At 34.3% G+C, this 12,834-nt stretch overlaps 2 protein-coding genes across 2 annotated transcripts; one reads left to right on the top strand and one right to left on the bottom strand.

Annotated features, from left to right (window-relative positions):
- Positions 1-814: 814 nt before the first annotated feature.
- On the bottom strand, positions 815-6,507 carry LOC132544981 (RNA-binding protein 48-like). Its single transcript, XM_060208649.1, has 5 exons — positions 6,409-6,507; positions 4,637-4,830; positions 3,032-3,177; positions 1,692-2,641; positions 815-932 (listed from the first exon to the last, which is right to left on the bottom strand). The coding sequence occupies exons 1-5, from the start codon at positions 6,505-6,507 to the stop codon at positions 885-887; spliced, it is 1,437 nt and encodes a 478-aa protein (XP_060064632.1). The 3' UTR covers positions 815-884.
- A 246-nt stretch (positions 6,508-6,753) lies between these two features.
- On the top strand, positions 6,754-9,766 carry LOC132544971 (dephospho-CoA kinase domain-containing protein-like). Its single transcript, XM_060208637.1, has 4 exons — positions 6,754-6,885; positions 7,760-7,963; positions 8,551-8,638; positions 9,483-9,766. The coding sequence occupies exons 1-4, from the start codon at positions 6,774-6,776 to the stop codon at positions 9,754-9,756; spliced, it is 678 nt and encodes a 225-aa protein (XP_060064620.1). The 5' UTR covers positions 6,754-6,773; the 3' UTR covers positions 9,757-9,766.
- The last annotated feature ends 3,068 nt before the right edge of the window (positions 9,767-12,834 follow it).

Raw genomic sequence — 12,834 nt, 5'->3', positions numbered from 1 at the left:
GTGACCGTGAAGTCATCGAAACGTCAAACTTAAATCTTCTACTAGTTGTGTTATAAGAAGAAGGTGACCGTGAAGTCGTCGAAACGTCAAACTTAAATCTTCTACTGGTTATTAAAAGATGAAGGTGACCGTGTAGTCATCAGAACGTCACACACTAATCTTCTACTGGTTGTGTTATAAGATGAAGGTGACCGTGAAGTCATCGAAACGTCAAACTTAAATCTTCTACTGGTTGTGTTATAAGAAGAAGGTGACCGTGAAGTCGTCGAAACGTCAAACTTAAATCTTCTACTGGTTATTAAAAGATGAAGGTGACCGTGTAGTCATCAGAACGTCACACACTAATCTTCTACTGGTTGTGTTATAAGATGAAGGTGACCGTGAAGTCATCGAAACGCCAAACTTAAATCTTCTACTGGTTGTGTTATAAGAAGAAGGTGACCGTGAAGTCGTCGAAACGTCAAACTTAAATCTTCTACTGGTTGTGTTATAAGATGAAGGTGACCGTGTAGTCATCGAAACGTCAAACTTAAATCCTCTACTGGTTGTGTTATAAGATGAAGGTGACCGTGAAGTCGTCAAAACGTCAAACTTAAATCCTCTACTGGTTGTGTAATAAAAACTTCTACACGATATGTTTAAGTCAGTCCACAATTACTTATTTTAACAAAAGTCATTTTGTCCTAGTGTCTCGGGATCGGACAATAAACCTGACTCTGCCTGTAAACGGTAGAAACGCAACATGCTGCAACTCATGAATGAAGGGAGGTAACTGCTAGTAAAAAATGTATTTCCGAATATAACAGAAGAAAAGTTATTTTTTCAAAGACATTTTATTGAGAAAATAAATAAACAAAACATGACTTTATTACGTAATACAACGGTCAGCTGGACTTGGCTTTCTTTGCTGTACTTTCCTCTGAACTGGTAATCTATAACGATACAAGATGGTGATGCTATGACCCTATTAGGCATAAAAGACATGTCATTAGTAATACTGTAACTGTTATCAAGTATTCACATGATGAAATATTAAATCTGAAATTTACATCCATGTGAGTGATTACAAACACTTTTATCATTTATGATATTGAAAATAAATGTATTGAAATAGTTTTTGGTATGCTTTGTAATATGTGAGATCTCCTGACAACACAAAGAAAAAGAAAAGTGCCAAAACATTAAAATTATCCTAAATAAGTAAAACATATCTTCATTCAGTCAACAGGTGGATAACACTGCCTGCCTGTCTAGGACATATTAACATGTGAACACTTCTACTAATATAGATACCTGTAGGTTTATCTAGGTCTATAACCAGTAAAATGAAGATATCATCTCCTTTTTTGTCTAACAAATATGAAAATATATTCAGCCCAATGTTTAATGTAACCAGTACTGGGGTAGGTGTTCCAACACTGGTCAAGATGAAGTTGGTCAAATAATTTGATCCCTTTCAGACCTTTAAAATCACTACTTAAGTGCACTCCAGTAGTAAACCACTGTAAATGTGAAATAGTGTAGCAGGAATATATCACTTTACTAACACTAGTGGAGTACTTGTTGAAAATCTTATTTTCATGGCCTAAAATTGCTAAACAACAGTAATACAAGCATATACTCGTACATGAAATGTCAACTTAAAGTGACATTCTGAATGTAAACATTGGTAGTCACCCAAAAAACCTTACCTCGGAGACTCGTTTTCTGATTTGCATCCTGGTTTTTTCCACTGACTCCTCTGTTTCTGTAGGTTTTACTGGTTCCTGTACACTATCCTGGCCCTGAGCCACAGGTCCATGAACATCTCCGAGTTTTAAAGCATTCTGTCTCAACTCCCTGTTCACTTCCTCCTTCAATGTATTTACTGAATTATTAACAGTTTTCTTGGATAACTTCATCATCTGTCTTGGAACAAACTTGGGGGGTGCTGTCTGTGGTTTGAATGCCCGGACAATAACACCTGCCTGAAGTTTTACTTTGGAATGTGATATGCTAGACTGATCATTCTCGTAGTTACTAGGAACCTCTTTTTGTTTTATCCTAACATCTGAATTGTCACCTTTTGATAAATTTTTTTTCCCCAACCTTTCTCTAAAATTGTTATTTGCTTCAGAAATGCTGTTGGACATTTCTGCTGGATTAGTTTCACTTTTTTTATTTGCGTATGTGCTCTGACAACTTTTTGTGGTGTCAAAATCTGTTAAAATTCTAGCATCATAATTAGGTGGAAACACAGAGTGCGCTGTCCTAACTCTCGCGAATTCATAATCTGACATTGAATTGCAGGAATGATCCTCCCTGGAAGAACCTTCCTTAGGTGGAGGTGGAATCCAGACCTGTTGTTCCTCCTCCAATGGTGAAGTGTCTGCCTTATATGGTATTGGTGGCACACGGGCATCAAACTGATTGGTCTTATAAGTAAGTCTTTGCGTCTCTCTAGCGCCTGTTCTGTCAGTGTGGGTTGCCTCTTTTGAAGGGTTGATTTCCTGAGCATTAGGAAATGAATTCCCAGGGAGAGGTCCTTTAGCAGTAGAAAATTGATTTTTTGACTTCTGACCTTGATCATTTGAACTCTGACCTGATAAGGCTGACTGAGATTCCGTACTGTTAAACACTTTGGGTTGCCCACTTTCAGCCTCTGAAAACAACAGTGTAAACAATGCATTACAATAACTATTCATGTTCATATTTATAGTTGATTTTTCAAAGTATACAGTTAAACTTCTGTCAATTAGCATAGCAGCTAAACTACATTTTCTTTGTTCATATGCAAATAATCATGATCAGCTTTCTACCTAGTTAGTAATGATATAATTTTTTAACCAAAAGTATAATCCTTTTTACCTACAATTTCAGTTACATACATTGATGGGTTTGATGTTGAAACCTCAAAACAAAGGGATTTCAATGTAATTGGATCATGTTTAATTATACTGAATACACTGAAAATATGCTATGGTCTTTTATTTTGATCAGAAAATTACCATAAAAGTTTACACTGTTTGTAGTTAATTAAAAATCATCCTACCATTTTTTCTAATCCTTGCAGCTATTGCTTTTCGCCGATCCTGAAGTTTAAAACGAGTTTCCTCCACACTTTCATACTCTGGAGCATAACACACATGCAGAATGCCACCAAAAAATGACCAATCATCAAGCTTTCTTCGAGCAATTCTGAAATACATCACCAAATCACAATAATTAGGAATGATCAAAGGAGTACTAGTTTTCATGTTATGAACTGGATTTTAAGTAAATGCCAAATTTTGACCTAGAGATATCTTTCCACCAAATATCAGACTTTTGAATGACCTTAAGATATCTTTTACAGGTTTCAAAAAATGATATTCTTATGACCTTCAATATGGGTCAAGGTCATTTCTTTTCCCAAATGTCAGCCATCATCCTAAGGACCTATCAGCCAAATGTCATGCTTCTTTGCTTTTTGGTCAGTCAAAAGAAGTTGTTTGAAGATTTAAACAGATTCAAGGTAATTTCTTTTTGCAAGCTTTGTCTGGCTTAATCCTAGAAACCTATGACTCAAACACCATGCTTCTGCGTCTTTTGGTTATTCAGAAGAAGTTGTTTGTTTTAACAAATCTGACCCCTGTGACCTTGAACAAATGATATGGTAATTTCCCTTTGCAATCTTGGTCGGTATTCAAACTAGAAACCTATCAACCAAATCCCATGTATTTGCATCGATTGGACCAATATAGATCAAAGTAATTTCTTTTTGCACATTTTGTCGGACTTCATCCTAGGAACATACCAGCCTCCATCATGCATCCAGGACTTTGAGTTCATGAGCAGTTGAATAAAGGTTTTAATAAATTTCACCCCTGTGACCTTGAATATAGGTCAATGTAATTTCTTTTCACAAACTTTGTCAAGCTTTATCATAGGAGCATATCAGTCAAATATCAAAACACTTTGGTTATTGAGAAAAAGTTGACACTGGATGATGGACGGACAACAGACAACGCGCCACAGCATAAGCTCACTTGGCTCTAAGGTCAGGTGAGCTAAAAAAAAGAAACATGTTTTTTACATAAATGTTAAACAAAATTTCTCATCTCCCAGACACAAAATCTATTCTGGCATTTTGAACATAAAACTTTTTTTTAGGTAGAAAATGTGGAGAAATAGGATAACTGCTAACCAACACTGTGTCGAGATGGCATGTATAGACTTACTGGTCCTTTTTGGATCAGTTGAGCTGAAAAGCAGTGATTAATTCTCAGCATGGATATAAAAAAATCGTGAGTATCATAATCACCGTATTTAGTGCCCAGGGCAAATACGAAACTGGCAGGGCACATTTTAGACTATCAATAAAAATTTAAAAAGGGATTATAATTTTGTTGTATATCTAGATAACTGTATTATATTTCATGTCAACTGATGCTATAGCATTCAAAATGTAATAATATCAACTAATTTGTAACTTCATTTCTTTCATCAAGGTAGGCCAAGATTAAGTGTGATGTTGAGTGGGGTGGGTCAGTTACTCACATGATAAGTATAATTGCAGTGTATGCTAAAAACAAAGTGTGTATTGTTTAATAATAAATGAGGTGAATGACATAATGTTGTTTTTGGTAAATTGACTATATTTAGTGTATTAGTATACCTGGCTGCCTGGATACGCTCAAATTTAATTAGGAATACATCTGTGAACTTGTCAGCTGTTGGGTAGTCGTCCAGAATTCTGTACTCTGCTATTGCACCATAGAGAGCAAATAACTTAATGAGCTCCTGTGTGGCTCCCAAGGCTGGTACACCCTGTACTAGTAGGTAGCTTGATTCAAGGTTAATAGTATATACCTGAAAATCAAGGGTACAAATCTAAATATAGTAATATAAGTATGTAAACATCTAAATGTGGATCTACTAACGTTGGTCACAAACATTTTCAAATACATTAAATTTGAAATCAGACATCCTTGGATTTGAAAGGATGCACTGGAATTTCAACAAAGGTAGCTGTACCACCCACCTTTGGAAGGTTGGGTGGTGCAGTAGTTACATACTTGTCTTTCACCTACATGTATGCGTCAAGGGTTGGATTGCCAACACAGACGTGAAAAGGTATGGAAATACCTTCATGATCAAGTGGGTTTCCCCTGGTATATATATATAAATATATATGTACTCCAGTACCCTCTCATAGTAAGACTCCTTGTGCACATCTATCAGAGTTAACAAGAGTAATTAATATAAGTTAAAATACTTGATTTGTTGTAAAAGAAATAAGTTGATTATTCTCTTCTTCTGTACTCAAACATGTGTACATAAAGGTCACCAAATTGTACTTATACATGCTGTGTACTGGAAAGTCATTAAATGATTGTGAAAGTTAATTACAAATAAAAATATTCACAATAACTGACCAGGATCTTTACATTATGAAATACATTCAAAATGTACCTGCCAACTTTCCGATGAGAACTTTGAAAAGTTGGCAGGTATGGTGTAAGCCATTGGATAGTCTCAGCTTATTATAAATGCACATGTATATAAGGAAATCTATTTTTAGAATGTGCTCTGACACCTGTGTTTTCCTGACAAAAAATCTTTTTTTTACATCAAATGAAGCATTGAATAGAAGTATGGTTTACACCAATTTGTATCAAAACTAGATGACACATATTTTCGAAATTTCTGTTTGAAAATAGAATTAGCATATGGTACAGATATCTCGACATTTGAATGAGAAAATGATGTTTTCTCCCCTCATTTATAGAAAACACTTTTAGATTTCCCTCACGTGTCCGAGTTCAGAAGATAAAAGCCCTCTGTAATGGGTCAATGTGTTTGAATTATTCTGACATTCTATCGATTTTTTATATCAGTCTGAAGTCGAGATAGATATATACAAGTTGACAGAATGCCAGAATATAATTATATGAACCTAGTTGTTTCAGAGATTTAGTACATCCTCTCAACGTACTAATACTATTAATATCCACCATTCCCCTTATCACAGGCTATACAGTCAAGTCTGACCAAACAGGTCACATTTCTCATATGTAAATGAAAAAACTAGATGATCAAAGGTAGGTCCATGAAATGAAAAGAGACGACACCTAAACACGGGAGGAGTCACGGAGACCGAAAACCTGTCAGTCAACCAATGAAAAGTATATCATTGGCCTTTGCTCAGTTTCAGCGAATTATTTGAATTTCATTGTTGCATTTTTGGCGTATCCAAACACGTCAAATATCTAGTAACAAACTAGCTATATAGTCAATTACAATAAGGTAAAATTGTGATGTCTGCAGGTTAACTAAGAGATCTTGCCGATCGCTGAATCAACACCAGTATGAAATTTAGGATCTTGTTCATTAGGGTTATAGACAAGCATGCTAACTATCACTTAAATTAATGGGAAATGTTATTACTTTCACTGCTTTTGGGTTTCTTCCTTCTCTGTAAGTCGGTCGTGTGGAACAAATTTCCCCTCGAACGTGATGCAGTGGAACGTCCATGGGAGCAGCCATTTTGAATTTTACTTTGCTAAAGCGATGACTTAAAATAGCCGTTTGTCCATAACTTAATACTTTATCAATCCTGTTGTAAGTCATTTTGAAATTATAAGTAGTAATGATATCAAATTAGTGAATGAAACAATGAAATGTCAAAATAGCTATTGAGTCAAATATCCCATTGATTCGATTACTATCTATAAGTTTTATCTCTGGTTTAGTACAATTTTGTTTGGTTTCGGTTTGTCGGACGTTTTAATTAACTTACAAGTACACGTAACATGTTTCTTGTTGGTCTTACCGGGGGCATAGCTTCTGGAAAATCTACAGTTTCTAAACTCCTGTCCGAACTTGGGTGTAATGTTATCGATGCAGACAAGCTAGCGAGGGAAGGTAAATAAGATATTATTGTAAAGTTTATAGCATGCGTTATGACTAGTGTGTATGACTAGGTTGGGGAAACCACAAATTCCGGTTATCTGTCAGTTTCAGTTGGACCTGAAAACATTCCCGTCCTACTAATTCTCGTTCTACACATACACAATTATTCAATGGAACTATCTTTCACAAATTATCCTTTCCTTGTAAATCTTGGACTCTTTCAAACAATTCTATCCCGATAACATACATGAACATATCCAGCACTTTCTTCAACAATTAAGCTTCGTGAAATTCGTGTATAGATTAACAAAAATTGCTATCAATGTGAAAAAAAAATCATTATCCTCTACAAAATGCTTTACATGTATTTTTCCCATACATGTAAGCTTTAGTTTCATATCATTGAAATATCTCCCCAAACCTTAACACTGAGCAAAAGTAAGCATCTGTCCAATAGTTTGAAAATTGGTGGCTGTGTTAATCAGTTAGCTTTTATTCGATCACATATACAATATAGTTAATGCTATTATGCAATAATGTTAGGAACATTGATGAGGCATATATCACAAACATGCTGCGTTCAGCTGTTCTTTTTTTAGATACTGTTCTTATGTTGCTTCCAGACCAAAATTTCATAAAAGTTTGAAGGAAACAAAAATCAGTAGACAGTATATATAATGCAAGGATCATACCACAGAGGTATGCATTCAATTAGTGTACATGTATATTTAAAACAAGTGGCCATACCTATAAAGTAAATGTCACATTTCATGTGGCCAGATTCACAACAGCAAGGGATTGAAGATATAGTAATGCCTGATGTGAAAGTAATTATATTTTCTGTAGATCTTCTTATATTGTGTTTTCTCCCTTTTGTATTACATAGTTGTTGCCCCTGGAGCTCCAGCCTGGAAGAAAATTCGACAACATTTTGGAGACAAAGTTTTATTGGAGAATGGAGAACTCAACCGAGAGAAACTTGGAGAGATCATTTTTGCTGATCCTCAGGAAAGACGAATATTGAATTCACTCACTCACCCTGAAATACATAAAATCATGCTATGGAGAATTTTCAAGCTCTTCATAAGAGGTGAAAACAATTTTCTTTTTCTTCTTTTTTTTCCAGCAGTAAATGAAACTAAAATATCACAGAAAGTTGTTGCCTAAATCTATATGACTATTGTTTTGTTTCCAAAGGGTTTTTGAATTAATATCAAAGAAGGCACTGAGTATTTTGTTTGAATAACTCTATATACATTTACATGTAAAATCAAATCCATTATCAAAAGAAATGGAATGTGATAATTGATATCGTTTTGTCACATTCCTCCTGTATTAAATGACCTTTAACCTCCAGTGTTGTGAATTGTCCACATATTTATGACACTTTTACAGCATTGGGTTGATGACAGATCATTGAAATATTGATCTGGGAACTTATCATGGAATATCACCTTCCTTCTTTGATTTGATGAGTACATAATGTACAGGTATTGTTCAACCTTGAAATATTCACTTACTTTTTATTGTTAAACAAGAAATGCTACATACATGTAATTATTATATAGTATCGTCAACAAAAACAAGGAAAATTGATAATAGATGGGATTGATGTACAAGATCAGACTTAACCTTATCTGTCATAAATTAAACTGACCCAGACTTACTACTTTATAGGCCATTGCTTTGCTATCCTGGACATCCCACTGCTGTATGAGACTGGGAAAATCCTACCTTACATGACATACACCATAGTTGTGAATTGGTAAGTAATTTGTCTCACTGACTATCTGTACAAAAGGTTTAAATATATTGGTGAGGCTGACTCGCTACATGAATTTGATATCAAACCAAGTAAGTCATATGACCTGCTACTACATATATACACATGTAAAGTCCTGTCATGTCATCAGTTCTTGGATGTACATTGTATTAGTATGAGACAAAGTGCTGATATAGATAGGATTTACTGAGACTTACATGGCTGCTTTTGTTGACAAAGCAGAAGATACTTACCCTACCAGAGCACCTGGTCTTATTTTTATGCTTTTTCACGAGTCTCCATGTGAATCATTCTTTTGTTCATATTTTGTTCTGGTTTCATTGAAGTTAAGTTTGAATCAAGATTTTGTTGACGTGTCAGTTTTTTCTTTGTTGAGTCATGTGACCATTTGCTGGTTATACATGTACTTTAAAGACATGATTTAGTCACCAACAACTGGATCTTCAGACATGTGAGCAGATATGGGATGTCCTAGTATGAGTAAATTATGTAATTATCCAGTTACATGTAGAAGTATAAAAGTCGTGGAATCAACCAGCAACCAGTAGCTATTATATATTCAGTTGGGTGAGATTCAGCCCTCGAGCTTCTTATTCAACAACTTTGTGTGGAAGGAACTGGCAAGCAATCCCCAGGCTCAATCATTAATCATCATTATCATCTCGTTGATATTTATCTTTTAAGTTCATCAGTTAATGAAGGGAACAAGTTTGAAACATTTCAGTTTCACATTTATGGTCCTCATTAAGAAAAGAAAACAAGATGATGATTAGTTTTAAAGTTCTTGTGACTTAAAAACATGATTGTTTGTTCATTTACATTTCAGTTCTAAGGACCAACAGTTAGAGCGATTGATGGAAAGAAATAAACTGACAGAAGAGGAAGCAAGAGGCAGAATGGAAGCTCAGATGCCATTGGCTCAGAAAGTAAAAGCTGCCACCTATGTAATAGACAATAGTGGAAGTTTGATATCAACTGAAAAACAAGTGCGAGATTTACATGGGAAATTACAAAGAAGTAAAGCACACTGGAGACTTAGACTGGTCTTGTCATCTGTCGTCATGGTAACGCTTGGAGTACTATTTTATGTATTCTCTTAGGTTGTGTAATTTGTACGTAATTATGTATCTATAAATTATCACAAAATATATCATTATATGAATCATATAAAACATTCTTGATATAATAAATTGAATCCCAATAAGTTAATCCTGTATAATCTTTACTCGCAAATCAGTTGTTAAAAAAATATAGACCTATGTTGAATAAAGCACAATCCATTTTGAAATTGTATATTGATTTATGGAAAATGTATTGCCCCACTACTGAAATTTCACTCTGGTGTAAAGACCAGTCAATCCATGAATTAGTATTGTATCCATTGCATCAATGCTCTTGCCAGTGGTTACAGTGTGGTATCTGTACCCAAGTTTTGATATCCTAATAATATTGTAATTGCCAGTGGTTACAGTGTGGTATCTGTACCCAAGTTTTGATATCCCAATAATATTGTAATTGCCAGTGGTTACAGTGTGGTATCTGTACCCAAGTTTTGATATCCCAATAATATTGTAATTGCCAGTGGTTACAGTGTGGTATCTGTACCCAAGTTTTGATATCCCAATAATATTGTAATTGCCAGTGGTTACAGTGTGGTATCTGTACCCAAGTTTTGATATCCTAATAATATTGTAATTGCCAGTGGTTACAGTGTGGTATCTGTACCCAAGTTTTGATATCCTAATAATATTGTAATTGCCAGTGGTTACAGTGTGGTATCTGTACCCAAGTTTTGATATCCTAATAATATTGTAATTGCCAGTGGTTACAGTGTGGTATCTGTACCCAAGTTTTGATATCCTAATAATATTGTAATTGCCAGTGGTTACAGTGTGGTATCTGTACCCAAGTTTTGATATCCCAATAATATTGTAATTGCCAGTGGTTACAGTGTGGTATCTGTACCCAAGTTTTGATATCCCAATAATATTGTAATTGCCAGTGGTTACAGTGTGGTATCTGTACCCAAGTTTTGATATCCCAATAATATTGTAATTGCCAGTGGTTACAGTGTGGTATCTGTACCCAAGTTTTGATATCCCAATAATATTGTAATTGCCAGTGGTTACAGTGTGGTATCTGTACCCAAGTTTTGATATCCCAATAATATTGTAATTGCCAGTGGTTACAGTGTGGTATCTGTACCCAAGTTTTGATATCCTAATAATATTGTAATTGCCAGTGGTTACAGTGTGGTATCTGTACCCAAGTTTTGATATCCTAATAATATTGTAATTGCCAGTGGTTACAGTGTGGTATCTGTACCCAAGTTTTGATATCCTAATAATATTGTAATTGCCAGTGGTTACAGTGTGGTATCTGTACCCAAGTTTTGATATCCTAATAATATTGTAATTGCCAGTGGTTACAGTGTGGTATCTGTACCCAAGTTTTGATATCCCAATAATATTGTAATTGCCAGTGGTTACAGTGTGGTATCTGTACCCAAGTTTTGATATCCTAATAATATTGTAATTGCCAGTGGTTACAGTGTGGTATCTGTACCCAAGTTTTGATATCCCAATAATATTGTAATTCATAAAGAAGGCTTTGTCAGAGGATAATTTTGTACTTATCAGGAACTTCATTCCATCTACTTGTATACATATTTTATATTTATATCTTGTTCATCTTAACCAAAATCATATTATTTTTGTAAGGAATTTGTATGCTGTTGAAAAATTGAGAAACAAAACCATGTATGAAAATATTTTATTGTTAATCAAATCTTGTAAATCACATTCTTTTTACAATGAGTAAACAATGTTAAACAATACATGTTAGGTGTTGTAATCTGTCATTTGTAACATGAACTCAGACATATTGCTTTGATAATGCATGCATTTTCAATATCATGCCAGAAAGACATTGAGCGTACAGGTCAGTTAGGAAATCCTTTTACTTTTAGATAAATTTCATTGTGGATATATAAAGAATCTTGACTCCAATTTCCTTTATTGAAAAAAGTATATATCTGTCAATTGGCATTTGGCCTTCTTCTTGTCAGAGAAATCAATATCAGAGTGTAAAATTACACTTTGACTTACAAGCTACAGTAAACATACAGTATACTTATTTTAGCACAATACAATTGGAGCTCATTGATGAATTTGCGCATTTGAAATACTTGTTATATTAACAGCATGCTTGTTTTGGTGCAATATCTTCAGCGCAAAAAGTGCTTAATTATGATATATGTTAACAGGATTTCTTGGTAAAAGGCCATGTTAGAATTGAAATAGTGTTTGGAAAATTACAATGTCTAATAGAAGATGAAAGATGCAAACAAGCAGATTGAGACATCATTCTCCATCATACCCCTGCTACATTCCCCTTTCAAAAAGTCTAAACCCAATATGACAGAAAAAAAGACCCTATACCATGTTCTGTGTATACCGGTATATTAATTATAACTTTGGAGAAAATTGTAACATCTAAACAAGAATACAAAGATCTGACTAAAACTTTAGCTAAAACTCTACACAAGCTCTATTAATTAAAAGAGAGCTCTGAAAATTTGTACCTACCAGGTACATACAAGTTCATCTGATATGATTCTGAAAAATGATATATCTGGACCATTACATACATTTTAAGATACATGTTTGTTGAAATATATCTATAAAACCAGATGTCTTGTGTCTTAATTTGCATAGCTAAGGTAATGTAATGGTTTCGCAAGGTTTTTTATGATATGCAGTATCTAGCAACATGCATACTTCGTACAGTGTACATGATTGATATCAAGACACATTTATACAAAGTAATACATCTTTTCATACAAATGTACAAGTAGAGATACCGGCAAACTTATTCACAAGTTAAGATCTCTGGAAACGTGTTTACGAGTTAAAATCTCAGGTAACTTGTTTACAAGTTACAATCTCCAGAAACATGTTCAGAAGTTAAATTTTCAGGTAACTTGTTTACAAGTTAAAATCTCAGGTAACTTGGTTACAAGTTAAGATCTCGGGAAATTAGTTCACAATTTAAGATAACTGGAAACTCTTTTCAAGTTTTAGATATCTGGAAAATAGTTTACAACTTAAAACATCTGGAAACATTTGCATCAATTTGGTATAATTTTAAATATATAGAAACTAGATTAGAAGTACCGA

This window comes from Ylistrum balloti, unplaced genomic scaffold, assembly GCF_031769215.1.
Source record: "Ylistrum balloti isolate Yb309-2 unplaced genomic scaffold, AGI_CSIRO_Ybal_v1 Utg369592, whole genome shotgun sequence".
In the NCBI taxonomy this organism is placed as follows: Eukaryota; Metazoa; Mollusca; class Bivalvia; order Pectinida; family Pectinidae; genus Ylistrum; species Ylistrum balloti.
This window is presented reverse-complemented; position numbering and strand designations above follow the sequence as displayed.